The 19,161-nt window shown below is 42.6% G+C and overlaps 2 protein-coding genes across 3 annotated transcripts in view; one reads left to right on the top strand and one right to left on the bottom strand.

Annotated features, from left to right (window-relative positions):
- The window catches only part of LOC122464534, a 41,833-nt gene extending 36,234 nt beyond the window's left edge, over nt 1-5,599 (top strand). The window contains exon 3 of the mRNA XM_043540077.1: nt 5,469-5,599. Within this exon, the coding sequence (XP_043396012.1) occupies nt 5,469-5,505 (37 nt within the window). The 3' untranslated portion in view covers nt 5,506-5,599. The remainder of the gene's footprint in view (nt 1-5,468) is intronic.
- Nucleotides 5,245-18,893, bottom strand: STMND1 (stathmin domain containing 1). Of its 2 annotated transcripts, XM_043540078.1 has the most exons (5): nt 18,798-18,881; nt 17,271-17,448; nt 13,469-13,623; nt 6,087-6,212; nt 5,245-5,636 (listed from the first exon to the last, which is right to left on the bottom strand). In XM_043540078.1, exons 1-5 carry the CDS (start codon nt 18,879-18,881, stop codon nt 5,361-5,363), a joined length of 819 nt encoding a protein of 272 aa, XP_043396013.1. In that variant the 3' UTR covers nt 5,245-5,360. The 2 variants fall into 2 exon arrangements, 1 of the variants encoding a protein (XP_043396013.1); XR_006288670.1 differs by lacking the exons at nt 5,245-5,636; nt 6,087-6,212; nt 17,271-17,448 and having other exon boundaries at nt 13,486-13,623; nt 18,798-18,893.
- Between the last annotated feature and the right edge of the window lie 268 nt (nt 18,894-19,161).

Below are 19,161 nucleotides of genomic sequence, written 5' to 3'. Positions count from 1 at the left end.
AGGCTCCCGGCACCACTCCTTCCCCCTGAGGCCCCACCCCTCCGCTGCCCCTTCTCTCTGAAACTCCGGCCCTCCACCAGCCCTTGCCCCTGAGGCCCCACCCCTCCTCTGCCCCTTTTCCCTGAGGCTCCACCCTTATGCTGCCCCTGCCACATCCCTTCTCCCTGTGCCCAGCCTTCATACTCCCTCTTCCTCCCAAGACCCTGCACCCCGCTCACTCCTCTCCGCCCCTTCCCCCCCATTGCTCACCGTTATGGCTGGTAAAAAATAGGAAGGCATATTAACAGAATACACTTTAACAGTAAACGGGAAATAAAATTAGTTTGAAGCAGACTCAAGAAATATGTATATGTTCCTGTCTAAGTTAAATCTTCCTATTAAATAGATGACCCCTACAGCTGTCAACTGTGGTCACTGAAGAGGAGGTAAATATCTTGCCTATAGAGACACTGATTTACTTGCAGTCCATTCTAGAGCAGGTTATCTTTCCTTTGGGGTTTGTATTTTTGTTTGAACATAGTGAAAAATGAACCTTTCAAGATGTAAGGCCAATTTTCTGCCTAGCCTTACTTGGTCTCCATTCCTGTGATCTCAATATTGCACCCACAAATCAGGGACCAAGATAGGATAGGAAATTGCAGACACATATAACTGTGGATACAAATTTGCTCAAAAACACTGAGGCTAAACTCTGAAGATCTGGCCTTTAATGTGCAGTTTTGATAGGGTGACCAGACGTCCCGATATTTAGTTGTTTGTCCTGTGTCATTTGTCCCGATATTTTACTTCGGCGGCTCTACGGCTTTTTTTTTTTTGCTTGGGGAGGCAAAAAACCAAGAGCCAGCCCTGGTGAGGGAGTTAGCCTGTGGCTGCCCCCCCATGTGTCCCAATATTTTGTTCTTGTCATCTGGTCACCCTAAATTTTGACAACACTTAATGTTGGCACCTAATTTATAGCAGTTGTTTGAGAACTCTTCTGAATTCCAAAGAAACATCTATGATGTAAATAAATATTTACAGAGCGAGTTGATGAATGATTTCTTCAAAAGTTATGTTCCATTCTCTACACTTACCAGTGCAAAAATAAGAAGGAAAGGTGGCAGTATTACATAACCATTTACAGTTAAGCCCCAAAGGAAACTAGCTTCATCCTCTTTGTAACCATTCTTTTGTGTATCAAGGGCCCAATCCACTTTCCACTGAAGTAAATGGAAAGATTCAGGTTGACTTCAGTGGGAGTTAGATCAGGTTTCAAATAATTATTTACATAATTCAATAAATAAATAAATAAATAGCAGTTTAAATCTTTAAATATAAATATATGCACACACACATATTTTTCCAAGAGAGATATTTAAACTTTATTTTGAAATGATTTCTAAGTTCAAATGAGTTTTAAAATGTGTTTCATACCTATGAATTTACTTGTATTTTATTCACACCTGGTACATTTAAAGCATTTTCCATTTATAAGAAGGGTATAAAAAGCTTAGCAGTTTCTTATTTTTTAAAAAAAAGAAACATTTTCTAACACATGCATTATTAAATTGTGGCGTTCGATAGAACCTCCTGAGATGGATACCAAAAACAGGTGTCATAAATGTTTATAAAGAAAATCTACGCATTGTTCTGAGTCTTCATTCTGATCATTTCCTAAAGTGTTTGTATTCTGCTAGTAGGCTTTCTTGAAAGACTTTATAACATTGCATACGCTGCATTGTTACAATTGTTACAACTTTTCACTTTTACTGCCTTGTACTCAAATAGACTACTACTATAAGAACACAGAAGCATAACAGCTGCCATACTGAGTCAGACCATGGTCTATTTTGCCCAGTATCGTGTCTCCGACAGCGGCCCATGCCAAGCTCTCAGAGGGGAATGTACAGAACAGGGCAATTATGGAGTGTTCCACTCCTGGATTCTGATAGTCGAGGTTAGGGTTGCCCTGAACATTGAATTGCATCTCTGACCATCTTGACTAAGACCATTGATGAACCCATCCTCCGTGAACATATCCAGTTCTTTTTCTGAGCCCAGTTATACTTTTGGCCATCACAACATGCCATGGCAATGAGCTCCCCAGGTTAGATGTGTGTTGTGTGAAAACATACTTCCTCTTGTTTGTATTAAACCTGCTGTCTATTCATTCCATTGGGTGACTCCTGGGCTGTGTGTTGTGTGAAAGGGTCAATAACACTTCTCTGTTCACTTTCTCCACACCATTCATTATTTTATTAGACTTCTATCACATTCCCCTTTAGTCATCTCTTTTATAGGTTCACCAGCCCTAATCTTTTTAGTTTCTCCTCAAAGGAAGTTGTTCCATCCCCTTGATCATATTTGTTGCTCTTTTCTGAACCTTTCCCATTATATCCTTTTTGAAATGGGGCGACGAGAATCGGACACAGTGTTCAAGGTGTGGACACACCATGGATTTATGTAGTGGTAGTATGATATTTTCTGTCCCTTTCATAGTAGTTCCTAACATATGGTTAGCCTTTTTGGCTGCTGTTTTTGCTTTGTTTTGTTTTTTAAATGTGTGGGTGAAGCCATTTGGTTAATGAAAACCAGTGTTCTAAGTGAGGCTTGAATTCACAACCTCAGCCGGTCTCCACTCAGCGCTGCTCTATAAGTCCCATGCGCTCACCCATTGCGTAACAGGAGCACCCATTGAGCAGAAGTTTTCAGAGAATTATTTATGGTGACTTCAAGATCTTTTTCTTGGATCCCAACAGCTAATTGAGACCCCTTTGTTTTGTATGTATAGTTTGGATTGTTTTTCCCAATGTGCATTACTTTGCACTTATCAGCGTTGAATTTAATTTGCCATTTTGTTGCCCAGTGACCGAGTTTTGTGGGATCCCTTTGTAATGCCTCGCAGTCTGCTTTGGACTTAACTATCTTGAATAATTTTGTATTGTCTGCAAACTTTGCCACTTCACTGTTCACCCCCTTCTTCCAGATCGTTAATGTATATGTTGAACAGCACAGGTCCCAGTACAGATTAATACTATTCATAGTTGTCACTTTATGCAGTACTTTGTTTGGCTCTCTCCTCCTCCCTTGGCTCCTTCAGGGTATGTCTTCCCTGAAGAGTTTAATTCAGGTGATGGGGCATCTGTGTCTGAGCACCCGGGTTAGCCTAGCCTGGTAGTGAGCAGCCACACTGCAGAGCCCTGCTTGAGTTACTATGTGTCCTCACTGGTGCTGCGCTTTCCTGTGTGTGTCTCATTAGGACTTCTGGCGGCATAGCCAATGATTTTTAGCACTGTCTTTGGGAGTCCCAGAAGGCTCTGTCCTTGGCTCATGCTTGAGACATAGTTCTTGGGTGACCTCATCTGCTCAAATCAGTTCAGTCATTGTCATTTTGCTAGGGCTCTCCAGTTTATTTCTCCACACTGGAATTGTCTCTGTTCAGTCTTACCTTTGTGATTCTTTCTGCAGTCGCCAGCTTGGATGGCTTGCTATCAACTGAAGATCAGCATTTCCGCCTCTGTATTGCTACTGTTCTCCACTGCTGAAAACTTTCATCCTTTTGGCAACTCATTCACATGACACTAGGGTAATCTTCTACTCTTCCCTCACATCCAGTCCATGACCAAATCTCACACTTTCTCCCTCCATGATACAACCGTTGACAAAGACCTGGTTGAGCTCCCCCTTGTTGGACACACACCAGGCTGCCGTGTGTGGATCCGTGCACTAGAGCCTTGTGCTTTTCAGCTCCCCTAGGTCTGGGTAGGCTCCAGGCACTGTCTCTTTCTTTACTGTTGCAGCCATCCCATTGTTCTGCTTGGGCCACATAACTCAATTGTTGATGGTTCTTAGTGATTGGCCCATTTACAGGCACACCTCCAGGCACCAGTCCCTCACTCCTTGCCACAAGAAGTATGATTCAAGAATAGAGTAAAGACCATCACAAGGGTTTTAAACATACAGAGATCATAATCTCAGACAGAATTCAGAGATAAATCCCCCTTAATCCTCACAATAGCAAACAAAAAGCCCAGCCCATCTGCTCTCCTGATGGCTAAATCATGTACCCTAATTATCTCCAGCCCCAGCCCCCTGGTTCTCACTGGTGCTCTCCTGATATCCACATTGCCTCCCTCCAACCAGCACAGAATGTTGCCACTAAAACCATCGTCCTTTCCTATTGTTCAGACCCTGTCATCCCTCTGTTTAAATCCCTTTGCTGGCTCCCCATTGCCCTTCACTTTAGGTTCAAACTTCTTGTTCTTACATCAGGGCCATACCCCACTCTGGCCTTGCTTACTATCCCATTCTACCACCCCTGTTACAACCCCTTACCCTTAATTTGCCTTTCTTTAGTTACACGTGGCCCTGGGATGCAATTCCCTCCCAATCCGTACTTGCTAACCTACCACTCTCTCCTCACTCACGTCCTCCCTAAACAAAGAAATCTCCCACATGCCTTCCTGATAAATTAAAAACATGATTTTAATGGAAGCATCAAGGTGTGTAATGCCAAGACGGCGTAACCAGGTCACTACTTTAACCTGAGCGCTTCCTTGCCCCTCCCTCCTCATCTTTTTTGTTACTTTCAATTTTTGTCACACCTACAATTAGATTGTAAACTTGTTGTCACAGGGTAGGATGCCCCCTCTAGGGAGGTGGGCTTAGCCCCAACCTGCGATTAATCACCTGCTTCCCAACTGTGTGAGATGAAAGGCCAGCACACGTCTCACAAAGAGGGAGAGCTCTTGAGAGGCTCCTGTAGGAGACCCTGGGTCAGGGAAAGGACCTGGAAGCTAGGTGAAAGAGATGTCTGGGGATGCCTGCTCCATAGGCAGCAGCAACAACAACCCTCTGAGGCCAAGTGGCAGGACCTGGTTTACCTGTCGTGATTGATGTTGAACTATGATTGTATTTGAACCATGGATGCATCCTTCAGAACAAGGAAGGAAATATGGACCCCGGTGGGAGCTTCATTAACACAGTGGACACCAAGGTGACTCACTCTCTAATATGAGTGGGGAAACTGAGGCAGAGGCAGATTCTGACACTGGGTCTGCAGAAACCCTGTTATATTTGTCTTTTATTTTTATTGTAAGCTGTCAGCGTAACTGAGGGGCTGGGGCAAAATATTCTACTTCCTGTTTGCAGTCCTCTTCTGCTCACAAACTCCATACCTGTGTAACCCAGCAAATTTCAATTCATGCTGTTAACTTTAGGAGGGGAAAATGCAACTAACCCTCAATGCAAAATGGGAGAAAGTTTTATTGTTTTTTTCATTAGACATAGATGAAAATCCAGGCGATGACTGGAACAAATGAGATTTGAATAGGACCCCTACGTTTCAAAGGCTGAATGTGTTTGAAAGAGATTTTTGCTTGTCAGAATGCTTCATTTAAACTGGTGTTATAAGTTGTATCAGACTCCACAGCACCAAAGTGTTCTGAATTGCTGTTTACAATTTCGACAGCTATTTCTTCCTTCTCCAGCAGAGACTCTGTCTCCAGGTCGAATGATAAAGGCTGAACAATGTTTGTATCTTCTTGACCTTCAGAAGTTGAATAGCCTTCCTCATTCAGCTCAGCTATATTTTGATGGGCAATTGCTGGAAAAAGTCTCCTACTCTGAAGTCTTTCTTTCGGTTGCTCTTCTTTAGTCTGAAAAATATATTGCTTTGTAATGGGGGGGGGGGGGGAGTAGGAATAAACTGTATTTGAACACACACTTTAACAGTTGCTTTTACCTTTCCGTCTGAGTTTAACTGGAATTTTACTCCAACTGATTCAGAATTTGGCCAGTTTGCACAAAAGAAATAAAATGTCTCTCAAAACCACTGGGTTTTATGTATTTTGCTGCAGAAAATGGAAAAATGCTATTCTAGAATTCTCCTTTTTTGTCCCTATCTTCAGCACAGTCTTCAAACTCTGAAAACCAGAAAGCTTAACAGTCCTGCAGACATCTGTTGTTGAGAGGGACGCTCCTTTCTGTGACATTGATGTCCATGTTTTACTAGCATTTTTTGGAGATGCAGCCTCCGCTAGCTCAGATTTTAAATGGGAGGTGTTTTTTAGAAGACAAAACAATCCTATGCAGCAAAATTAAATTACCTCGCTTCTTTCTTCGGCAGAATTCTTAATGTCCTTCATTGTTAAAGCATTCACTTCCTTCTTTTCGATCTTAAGCTTTTCCAGCTTGGCTGGTGGTTTCTTTAGTGGCTTTTCCAGGGCTTCGCTCTGTCGAAAGACATTTTAAAAAGGTGACAGTATCATGAGTGCAGTGGGAGCTGGCACTGGAAGGAGCTGAGTCTCATTCCACTTGTGCTGAGCCCCTTCCTGCCTCTTTGTGCAGAAATTAAGTGGTTAACTTGGACATAAAAAAGGCTGGAAGCAGTGACACATTAAATAACTAAAGACTCAATTATGCAGTTTACTCCTGTTGGTAATAACTTACTGAAGTGATAGTTTCACTGTCTCATCCATATTAGTTAGGACAGTACAGTCAGACCCCATGCGTTGGGAAGATTAAGCAACTGAAACTGAAGAGGCTTATAAAAGATTTTGTTGTAACTTTATAATCGCTTTAAAAATGTAGTGCGGGTTTTCAATATGTGCAAATTAGCAGCCCAGTCTTGTAGCTATCTATTGCTGAGTATAGTGGTTGCTGCTGTGACATTGAAGTCGTGTTTGACAACCTCAGAGACTGAATTCTGCTGTTTATGCCTGTAGGAGGCAGTTGTGCAACCCCACACTGCTCTGTCGATCTGTCTCAACCCTCACCTGGTGTGGGCTATCTCCAGGATGAAAGTTCATTCTCCCATGCCTGTTCTCTCTGTGACCTCCCCATTGTCAATAACAGTGGGGTTACTTTGGGATGAGAAAACTGGATGGGGACCAGTTATCCATTTTCCAAACAGATATCAAATGGCAACAAGTTTCTGTCACTTCTGAATTCCAACTAATAACCTCTGGTGAAAAGATCTGTATTCTGTTACTAGTCCCCTGAGTCATCCAGTCACCAGATTCTATCACAAATAACTCTGCAAGTCAGGCCTCCATGTCAGAAGAATCAAGTAATGCAATTAGTATGGAGGATGACTCACTTAATGTGACTGAGGTGGATGAGGAAATCAGTAGGTGACAATAATGGAAGAAATTTGATCTACTGAAGAGACCTGATGCACCAAAAACTCATGAACAATGAAAAAAGCTAATGTACTCAATGCTTTTTTTGCCTCTGTCTTCACGAACAAGGTCAGCTCCAGACTATTGCACTGGGCAGCACAGCATGGGGAGGAGGTGACCAGCCCTCTGTGGAGAAAGAAGTGGTTCGGGACTATTTAGAAAAGCTCTGGACGTGCACAAGTCCATGGGGCCGGATGCATTGCATCCGAGAGTGCTAAAGGAGTTGGCGGATGTGATTGCAGAGCCATTGGCCATTATCTTTGAAAACTCGTGGCGATCGGGGGAGGTCCTGGACGACTGGAAAAAGGCTAATGTAGTGCCCATCTTTAAAAAAGGGAAGAAGGAAGATCCTGGGAACTACAGGCCAGTCAGCCTCATCTCAGTCCCTGGAAAAATCATGGAGGAGGTCCTCAAGGAATCAATTCTGAAGCACTTAGAAGAGAGGAAAGTGATCAGGAACTGTCAGCATGGATTCACCAAGGGCAAGTCATGCCTGACTAATCTAATTGCCTTCTATGACAAGATAACTGGCTCTATGGATGAAGGGAAAGCAGTGGACATGTTGTTCCTTGACTTTAGCAAAGCTTTTGACACGGTCTCCCACAGTATTCTTGCCAGCAAGTTAAAGAAGTATGGGCTGGATGAATGGACTATAAGGTGGATAGAAAGCTGGCTAGATCGTCGGGCTCAACGGGTAATGATCAATGGCTCTATGTCTAGTTGGCAGCTGGTATCAAGTGGAGTGCCCCAAGGGGCCGGTTTTGTTCAATATCTTCATAAATGATATGGAGGATGGTGTGGATTGCACCCTCAGCAAGTTTGCAGATGACACTAAACTGGGAGGAGAGGTAAATACGCTGGAGGGTAGGGATAGGATACAGAGGGACCTAGACAAATTGGAGGATTGGGCCAAAAGAAATCTGATGAAGTTCAACAAGGACAAGTGCAGAGTCCTGCACTTAGGACGGAAGAATCCAATGCACTGCTACAGACTAGGGACCGAATGGCTAGGCAGCAGTTCTGCAGAAAAGGACCTAGGGGTTACAGTGGATGAGAAGCTGGATATGAGTCAACAGTGTGCCCTTGTTGCCAAGAAGGCCAGTGGCATTTTGGGATGTATAAGTAGGGGCATTGCCAGCAGATCAAGGGACGTGATCGTTCCCCTCTATTCGACACTGGTGAGGCCTCATCTGGAGTACTGTGTCCAGTTTTGGGCCCCACACTACAAGAAGGATGTGGAAAAATTGGAAAGAGTCCAGCGGAGGGCAACAAAAATGATTAGGGGGCTGGAGCACAGGATTTATTAGGAGAGGCTGAGGGAACTGGGATTATTCAGTCTGCAAAAGAGAAGAATGAGGGGGGATTTGATAGCTGCTTTCAACTACCTGAAAGGGGGTTCCAAAGAGGATGGCTCTAGACTGTTCTCAGTGGTAGCAGATGATAGAACAAGGAGTAATGGTCTCAAGTTGCAGTGGGGGAGATTTAGGTTGGATATTAGGAAAAACTTTTTCACTAGGAGGGTGGTGAAACACTGGAATGTTTTACCTAGGGAGGTGGTGGAATCTCCTTCCTTAGAAGTTTTTAAGGTCAGGCTTGACAAAGCCCTGGCTGGGATGATTTAATTGGGAATCGGTCCTGCTTTGAGCAGGGGGTTGGACTAGATGACCTCCTGAGGTCCCTTCCAACCCTGATATTCTATGATTCTATGACATGTTCAGTTGTCATAAAAACCTAAAATGGGACAAAATGATGCTCTGAAAATGGTCGTCTTATCATTCACGAAGAAGGCCATTCTAGCAGTGTCCAAAAGTGGAAACACTAGAGTACCAGGGCCCGAAACTGGGACAGAGGCAGGGTCTGATGCTAGATTTGGGAAGGCCCTGTTATACTTGTCTCTTATTTGTACTGTAGAGTGCCAGCACAACTGAGAGGCTGGGGCAAAAAATTCCAGTTCCTGTTTGCAATCCTCCTCCTCCCCACAAACTCCATGCTGTATACCACAGCAAATTTCAATTCATGCTCTTAGCTTTAGGAGGGCAAAATGCAACCAACCCTCAATGCAAAATGCGAAGAAGTCTTATAGTTTTTTCATTAAACATAGGTGAAAATCCAGGCAGTGACTGGAATAAATGAGATTTGAATAGGACCCCTATGTTTCAAAGGTTGAAAGTTGTTGAGAGAGATTTCTGCTTGTCAGAATGCTTCATTTAAACTGTAGTTATAAGTTGTATCAGAGTCCACAGCACCAAAGTGTTCTGAATTGCTGTTTACAATTTCGACAGCTATTTCTTCTATCCAGACTTAAGTGTGGAGACCATAAAAATGGTGAATGGGGAATACATACTCTAACTAAACAGGAAATTCAAACAGCAGAACACTTCCCAACTTGCCCAGCATTCTCACAAATCAGGGGGAAAAAAAAAACCTTATCTCCCAGCTGGATTCCTCAGTAAGGGGATATCATAATGGGTTTCAAGGAGTCCACAAATGAATGACGCCAATAATGGACAAAGAGGAAATATTAACATGATTGAGGTACACAGTCTATTGACAATTAGGAACTTATAATAAGTGGATCAAATACCTGCAATTTGCCCTACTTGAAATCCATAGCTTTCCGGTTAATTTATTCTAGCCTCTCTCTTAATGAGATAGTGTTTATTCCTAAAACAGATTTGGAAAGTGGGTATTTTGCTATTAATGATTTAGTTATAATAATTTTTTAAGTGTTCAGCCTTCCTGTATAAATGGCAAGGGTTGTGGGGAAATAGGGGAGTGTGAGTTTTGGACAAAAGTTTTAATGTGACTCTTCCTGAAAGAGGAAGAAACCTCTTCGTAGATAAACTCAGCTAAACTCTTTTAAAGCACAGGGAGGAAAATCTATCCTCTCTTGACTCGAGTATTGATGATGGTTATGTTTTTGTGCTGAAATGCTGAAAAACCATCACCTGGGGGATATATCAATGCAGTGCAACTTGGTTATCAGTATTTTAAGTAGTTCTCTTGGTTCTATGATTCCTGTTAGAATTCAATTGACTAATTTATATTGTAGCAGAGAGTGGCTCTCTCTGACCTTGTCTACCCTACATTTATTGCCATAACATTTCTCACTGTCTCTATCAATGGTGTAGCTCCATTGGTGGCAGCAATGCTTAGAATACAGGGCTATCTTGTCAGTGGGTATTTTAACCACAGGGTCACCTAGGTCTGCTCTGTGCAGGGTAAGACAATGTGGTGATTAAAACATTGATGACTCCCAATATTGCTACCCCACAGGCGGAGCTGCATCAATAAGAGCACTATGGGAAATGCTATAAAACAGGGGTGGCCAAACTTACTGACCCTCCGAGCCACATATGACTGTCTTCAGAAGTTCAAAAGCTGGAGGGCGCCTGCCCAGCCTTGGGGCTTCAGCCCTGGAGGGGGACGCCTGCCAGGCCTCAGGGCCTCAGCCCCCCAGGGAAGTGGGTCTCACGGCCTCAGCCCTGTGGGAGGCACCTGCTGGGGCTTGGGGTGTCCCAAGGGGATGAAGACCTGAGCCCCAGCAGGCGCGTCTTGCAGGGCTGAAGCCCTGAGACCCTCCTCCCCACTGGGCAGGCAAAGGCAATGCGTGGGGGGATACATGGGGATTTTTGCCAGGGTTTGCTGTCCCTGCTCGCTCACATGACAAGGCCTAAAGGCTGTGTAAACTGTTGAGATTAGGCATGTAAGCACAGAAGGGATCGGTTCCTGCTGGGATGGCTCAGTCTTCAATATTTCTGTGCAAACTATTCTTGAAACCAGCTGTGCAAGTCTCTCACAGTGGTGTCTTGTTCACGTGTGTGGTGCACCTCTTTCCTCTCCTTCCATGATTCTAGTGCTGACTCTAGATTTTGCAAGTGCCCCTTGCATTTGTGCCAGGGCAGCTCAAAACTTCAGATCGGAATACCCCCAAATGTTGAGTGATCAAAATCCAGTTTTAAATCATAGAAACACAGTGCTGGAAGGCACTCTGAGAGGTCAACTAGTCCATCCCTAGCACACTGAGGTAGGACCAAGTATACCTAGACCATCCCTGACTTTGGTTAACCTATGCTTCAAAACCTCCAACAATGGGGATTCCACAGTGTCCGTTAGAAGCCGATTCCAGATCTTAACAATCTTTGTAGTTAGAACATTTTTTTCCTAATATCTAACCTAAATCTGCCCTGCTGTAGATTAAGCCCATGACTTCTTGTCCTTCCTTCAGTGGACATGGAGAACAGCTGGTGACTGGATGACTCATGGACTAGTAACAGAATACAGATCTTTTCACCAGAGGTTATTAGTTGGAATTCAGAAGTGACAGAAACTTGTTGCCATTTGATATCTGTTTGGAAAATGGATAACTGGTCCCCATCCAGTTTTCTCATCCCAAAGTAACCCCACTGTTATTGACAATGGGGAGGTCACAGAGAGAACAGGCATGGGAGAATGAACTTTCATCCTGGAGATAGCCCACACCAGGTGAGGGTTGAGACAGATCGATAGAGTCTGCCCTCCTACATATTACAGGCCACAGAACCTCACCCACCCAGAATTCAGTCTCTGAGACACTCTCTGGTAATACCCCTTTGGGATTATGTTCCCAATCAGCTACTTTACAGCTACGATGGAGTGGGTAGTCTCAGAGGAGATTGCTCTTACAGGATGTAGTGCAGGCCAAGTTCTCCAATGCAACTGAGGAATATTTGATAGTTAACTCCCTGATGACAAATCTGTGTTCCCGCTGTCAGGCTGCTCAGGAAGGAAACAGACACAGCTCCAAATTAAAATATTAAGTGATAAGATGGCTAGAAATGAAAACTGCTCCCTCCAATAAAAATTTTTATTGATTTTAAAAAAAATATATCCTTGCGGGAAACAAAGAAACGTCAAAGGAGAACAGATAAAGGTTAGCTGAAGTCAATAAAATGCTACATGTAATCTGAATGTTTGAGTAGCTATTAGTATGAAAAAAACAATAGAACAGACAGCACTCACTTGGGTGATGAATAAAAAATGCAGCCAACTTTAGCCAGAGAGGGGATCAGAGGAAGGCAAATCCCATTCAGATATGCAAAAACCTGCTGGGGGGAGGCTAGGCAAACCTAATCCTTCAAACTCCACAGAAACCCTCAACATCGATTGTAGGGCTGTAGCCATCCACTCCCCAGCTGCTTGCCCGGGGGAAGAGATGTTGCACAGGGCATTCTCTCCTTCCATGCCCAGACTTGCAATCTTGATAAGCAAGTACCCAAGTACTTTTTCTTGTACAAAGCTCTAGTTCTTTAATTACACAAGTAGTCAAGACTAGAGCTGGGTGAATGGTTTGCCTCAAACCACAAAACTACTGAAAACTATCCTTGGTTTGGGTTTGAGCAGTGTCCATGAACCAGCAGTGGTTTGATCACATTTTGTTTGTATCCACAAACTGTCCATGAGCTTCTTGTGAACTTCCCTTCCCTTACATGTGGATATCCATGAGCTTATCTTGAATCTAGTCCCTAGAATAATGTTTGACAGGAAAAAGAAATTTTGCAGGTACAGGAGGGAAAAGGAGCACCGTATTTTACTAAAATAAATAGTGATACAGATTTTGTTCAAATCTGTGTTTCATAAAAATGAATTTCATTTTTTAAATACATTTTGGATGTGGGATCCGACATGAATTGTGGATTACCTAGAGACTCAGATATTTGATAAAATCTTGATTTACCTGTAATTGTCAACCCCAAATAGTAAAAGACTGAAAGTAGATGATGTCAATTAACTTCTGCCACATATTTGCTGATTTGAAAAACAATTCAGCGATATTCAATTTCCAGTGAGCATTTCTAACAATGGGCAATCAGCGCAACTCCCCACCTAAGGCCAGCATGGGGGTGTGCAAACAAATTAACAAAGTTGTGGTCATAGAATCTCAGGGTTGGAAGGGACCTCAGGAGGTCATCTAGTCCAACCCCCTGCTCAAAGCAGGGCCAATCCCCAATTTTTGGCCTAGATCCCTAAATCGCCCCCTCAAGGATTGAGCTCACAACCCTGGTTTAGCAGTCCAATGCTCAAACCACTGAGCTATCCGTGAGCTTCCTCTGCATTAAAATAAGCTTCTTAATAGTATATATTCTCTGTCATCCGACTTCTTATTTCTAAATCATGTAGGTCCCTCTCTTGAAAGGAGTTTTGTACAGAGCTTCACTAATTGCAGTGGGCTCTGTGTGGGTGGAGTGATGGATCAGTATAGAGCTCGTTGCATGATCAGGCCTTTAGTAATTGTCGAAGGTTTTGAATGGCATTGATAAGATACTTGCCTTGACATCTGCTTCTCCATTTCTAAAAGTTGTACTTTGGCTCTTGATTATTCCCTGCATCATCAGCTCCTCAAGGATATCTGATGACTTTTGCCTCTCCCGTTCCTGTAAGTGCATCGGTTTATTGACAAATCCACCACTGAGTAACATGATGTCTTTAAAAAGAAAATGTTTAAAATTATTACTCTCACAGAGCTGAGATCAATTCACCAATTTAATTTTAATGTCACTTCCAATCCTGTAACTTCTCCATGTATTTATTTACTGAGGGTGCCCAATGCCCAAAGCCCTATGCATCACTTAAACGCTGCATTAAGGTTTTAAGTGGTCTTAACTGATGCACTGGTTTTGTGCTGGCCCTCTGCATGGGATGAATTGCACACTGTGGCCTCTTAGGCCAACATTCAGGAACGCATCCCTATCCAGGAAAGCACTTGCACTTGAGGATATGCTGAGGTCCCATGGAAGTCAATATTTACATGCTGTCCTGAACTGGGCCTTAGTGAGTCCTTGTAATTCAGATTTTAAAAGATTCATTGAGCCAGTTAGAGAACTCTACCAGTTTTGGATGAGATTAGATTATCCATTAACAATGAGCTTTCTATAGACCATTGCCCTCTATGAAACAGAAACAAAAACCTTTCACATGCTTCCATGACCTATATTTCATTGTAAGAAAGTGTATACACTTGCGTCTGATTACATTTGTTTTCTGCATTAATTATATATTTATAAACAGCAATTAAGAATAAAAAAACATTTTGATAACCCTTCTAAACTGCTGTTAGGTTTCCACACATTAGACATGAATGATAAACAAGGAAGCACTTTGTTGCCAAGATAGATCAGGTTTGCATCCCTTGGTTTGCAATTACACCATCTACATTAGCAAAAGTGAGGGCTTTTGTGAGATGACTTGGACCACATCAGAATCACAGTTATTTGACATCTGTCACTTTTTCATGAGTGGTGTGAAAATCCAACTGATGTATTTTATTGTGAGAAAACAAGAACAGTAAGCCTGTACAGGGTTAGTTTTTCAGAATATTGAGATCATACCTGCCCAAAGATGACTTTAGCAATCATCTGAAGCTGTCACCGAAAAATCATAAGGGGCCAGCCTTCCAACCAGCTTCCAAAAATGTGCCAGCGAAAACAGGCTTATGTGCTCACAGACTAAGTGGGCTAAAAGGATATGTACTCTTTCAGTTAACGAAGGGCCATATTGGGTAATACCCTGTCAGGGTTCCCCCCCCCGCCCCTGAACTCGAGGGTACAGATGTGGGGACCCATATGAAAGACCCCCTAAGCTTATTTCTACCAGTTTAGGTTAAAAACTTCCCCAAGGCACAAATCCTTCCTTGTCCTTGGATGGGTACTGCTGCCACCACCAAGTGAGTTAGACAAAGATTCAGGAAAAGGACCACTTGGAGTTCCTGTTTCCCTAAAATATCCCCCCAAACCCCTTCACCCACTTTCCTGGGGAGGCTTGAGAATAATCTACCAACCAAATAGGTAAACCAGATTATTAAAAAACAGAACTTTATTATAAAGAAAAAAAAGTAAAAGAAGCACCTCTGTAAAATCAGGATGGAAGGTAACTTTACGGGGTAATCAGATTCAAAACACAGAGGATTCCCCTCTAGGCAAAACTTTAAAGTTAAAAAAAACAGGGATAAACCTCCCTCTTAGCACAGGGAAAATTCAAAAGCTAAAAACAAAAGATAATCTAACGCGCCTTGCCTTATTTACTTACTCTTTTGCAATATTGAGACTCATTTTAGGATGATTTTAGGAGAAGGAGTTTTCTGACCTGATGCTTCTCTGCTTCCCCAGAGAACACACAAACAAAGAGCACCAACAAAGCCTCCCTCCTGCCCCCAGATTTGAAAGTATATTCTTTCCCCATTGGTCCTTTTGGTCAGGTGCCAACCAGGTTATTTGAGCTTCTTAACCCCTTACAGGTAAGGAGGAATTCTAGGCTACCTTTAGCTGTATGGTTATGACATACCCCTTTAAAATTAACATTTTCCAAGCAATGAGTTAGCCACTCCCAACTTCCTTTTGAAGACCCCCTCTGAACTGTAATCTCAAAAGTATCATTGGTCTTTTATTCTCTTTTACTTTATATTTCTAAATGAGTGACACTCTATGAATAGCTTAGCAATTTTTGGCCAGTATGTTTACAGGCACACATGTGCAGGTAAGAAAAATCTTTTGTCTGCATGCTGTTGTATATATATGAGCATACTCAATAGTGTGTGTGAAAAACAACCATGCATTTGTGTGTTCAGCAAACTTTCTGGAATGCAGGACCTTGATGTCTTGGGAACAAAAATTATATTTTGTTGTTCTGTAACAAAAAATTAGGAAATGTGTATAATGCCCATTACAACAGGCCCCATAAAAGTATTTTAAATATAGCAAGAAAAATGACAAAAGATGTAATCACATTGACATTTTCTCAACATATTTCACTTACTACTGTGATCAAAACTATGATTCATTATGTAAAATATAAAGCAATGTTTAATTGTATGATTTCAACAGTGGAGAGAGGGACAAATATGAAGTTAAACATAACCAAAACATTATGTTTATCACAAAATATGAATTAAATTATTAGTACTACAATCCATATTTATAAAGCACTCAACCCTCAGAGTGTGAATGCTAGTAATAATTGTTTGTGCTTACATAGCATTTTTCTATTGACGGGCTCCAAGTATTTTCAGTGAGGGCAAATAAAGTTTGCTATAACGACTTTGACTTACGTATTTCCTTAATTGTGTGTGTGTGTGTGTAAAAAACACGTTACCCCAAAACACAATTTTACCCATTTAGATTTATCAATCTAGCTATATATCTTACACAGAAAGTTCTCAGGCAAATAGAGTTGTTTAATTTTAAAGTGGAGGAAATCAAGAGACATGGGAATGGAATTTAAGTTGTTTTTAAAAAGCAGCAAACTCCAGTATTTATTCCTTTAATGTTCACTTGGAAACACTGTTTTATTACAGATCTTGCTTGTGACAAAGAACAGTTACTTTAGACTTTCAGTTTGACTAAGTATGTTTATGAAATTCAAACCACTCTTAGTACTTAGAAGACAGGCAAATAGGGGATTTAAACGGCAAAATAAGTGTTTTAATGTGTACCAATGTCTGCTGTTAGTTTAGCAACTCTTACCACTGCTAAAGTATCTTAAACTTATACAAGGGCCAAAGCTGAATGTTCCCTTTTGCACTTACACAGTCTGGGGTAGATCCTCGGCTGGTGTAAATTTACATAGCTCTATTGCCTTCACTGGAGCTATGACAGTTTTCACCAGCAGAGGATGTGCCCCTAAATGTTTATTTTCATTTTGTTCCTTAATTTTAATGTGAATTTAGTGCATGTGAAAGGCCAAACTACTCCCCTGTTTAGCCACAAAACCGGAACAACACTGGCAGGGTCAATGCCAATATGTCACAACCCTGTCCGGGAGGAACGGGACCTTTTGTAGGAGCGATGTGGGAGTTCATTCTCCACGATCCATTCAACAAGCCTTTCAACAAGGGTGAAAATTACTGTCTGTTACAATTGTGAGAATTGAGTCACACAGAGGAAAAACCGGTAATTGGATATTACTGACTTGGGTCAGATTTGAACAACTGATTAGGGAGAGCAGCCCTGCAAATGCTTGGAGTCAATGGGACATTACAATGCACTGTGTAGTAACTGTTTGCAGCACTGGGCTCAAAGGGGTGAATGGCTCTGTATCTCCTTCCTTTTGGTTGCTATGAGGTTTTCGGTTGTTTACCTGTGTTTTGCCTGTTATTTTTTTCTCTAAGAGAAGGTAACCTTTCCGGACCTTCCCCAGGTGAATTTCCCCCACTGAGTTCATCAAGTTTTACTCCACTGTTTAAGGTGGCTTTTGACACAGTGGACCAATCCTGAAGGGTAGAGCCAACTGCTCTCTGAGGTGGGTCATTATTAGCCTGCAAGAAAAAGAAATAAATACATGAGAAAGGCACTTGGGGAAATTTAATGCCATTTATAAGCAGACAGTTCCTAAAATAGCTCCATAAAACTGTCAGGCTTAGAGCGGAGCAGAACACAGCTCTGCGCATCTATGCTGCTCCTGAAATGTCCTGACAGTGAGCCATATTTTCTCACAGATTATCAGCTATGGTAATGAAATGAAGAAGAATTTCAAGAACGGAAGCAATGACCTCACATCTGGCTGTGTCCTTGATCACATTAAAAGATAAAGTCTTGAGACAGTTCTAAATTAAGCTTTGTTTGGAAATATGTAGGAAGATGTGACCACAATAAACATTCAGGAGTCTTAAATTGTCATTTACTAAGGATCCCATTCTACATCTCTTCCTCATTCTAAACTCAGTGGCAGCTTCGGGTGTCCAAGGAATGCAGGATTGGGTCCTAAATGTATTTTATTTTTTATGCTTTTGGTTGTAACTCTGCAATAGCAAGAAGGGCAACAATAGTGTGCTCCATTTTATGGCAATTAAGCACGATCCCAGCAAGTGGCTAAGGCAGCCCTTGGTTGGGCAAAATTTCTGTGCCCCTCTGTTATGCTGTGTCCATGACAGTGTGCAGCTGGTACCGACAAGGCTGGTGACAGGGCAATGCCTGCAACCGGACTCTCCCCATTACATGCTGCTTGGAGTGCCACTCTCCTGCACTCGTGCCCTTTCTCTTTTCTAAGAGGAGGATGACACAGGACACATTTGCAACTTCCTTCAATGATCGGACACAAACCCTGTAAAGGAAGTTGCGTACCTGCTGCATACAGAACACACCATTGAACCCAATGAAACTAAAAAAATTTCCCTGCATGTGGTGGCGAGTTCATTGTCCACTCCCATAGCACAATGTAACCTCTCAAAGCAGGTGGGCAAATATGCAACATACCATCTTCATGTGCACATGCCACTCCAGAGTCCCCTCCGGTATTGTAATATATAATCTTCTGGGTCAGACTGACCTACACATACGTGATCATTCATCACTGATGTGGAAGGTGCAACTAAAGGGATCTAGCACCCTTATTTAGAGGAGTGAGGGAGAATATTAAAAAACCCTTCCAGCCTCCATAAAGAATCGTTAAAATCAATAAACTCATATCCACAGACATACAGCCTGCCTTGTCTGTGCCCCTGCAATGCTAGGCTTGTACCAGCTTGGGTAAACTCTGTGTTAAGGGCTGATATAAAGAGTTGCCCAAAGGGAGCTTTTTTTCTTTCTACCTACTTACCGACCTACCCACCCACTCAGGCTTCTCTTGTAACATTCTGTTCCCCATCTGCTTGGGAAAAGTTGTTACCTGGGTCTTGGCTTCCCAGCCATTCAGCAGCTCCTTGACTGATGGTTGCACCATCTCTACCTTGCTGGAACTGCCGCAGCCCATGGCAAGACTGTGACCACCTCTTTCTCTTGGTTTGAAGGTCCAGGAGGAGCTCGGCTGTGCACGGTCACTAGGGACTCACGCAGTTGCCTGGGTCCGTTGCTACAATAAATGACAACACAAAAGGTTTCCTCCTAGAGTTTGGAACATTGTAGTACATACACATCACCTTCGTCCAGGTGATCTCACCTTAGGTTGAGAGGGAACCTGGCTTCCCTGTGCCAGCCGCGGGCACTGGAGTGACAGCAGCAAGTCTGTGCAGGTCACACAAGGGGGAAGGATA

This window comes from Chelonia mydas, chromosome 2, assembly GCF_015237465.2.
Source record: "Chelonia mydas isolate rCheMyd1 chromosome 2, rCheMyd1.pri.v2, whole genome shotgun sequence".
Taxonomy (NCBI): Eukaryota; Metazoa; Chordata; order Testudines; family Cheloniidae; genus Chelonia; species Chelonia mydas.
The sequence above is the reverse complement of the archived record's forward strand: the minus strand, read 5'-3'. Positions and strand labels throughout refer to the sequence as shown.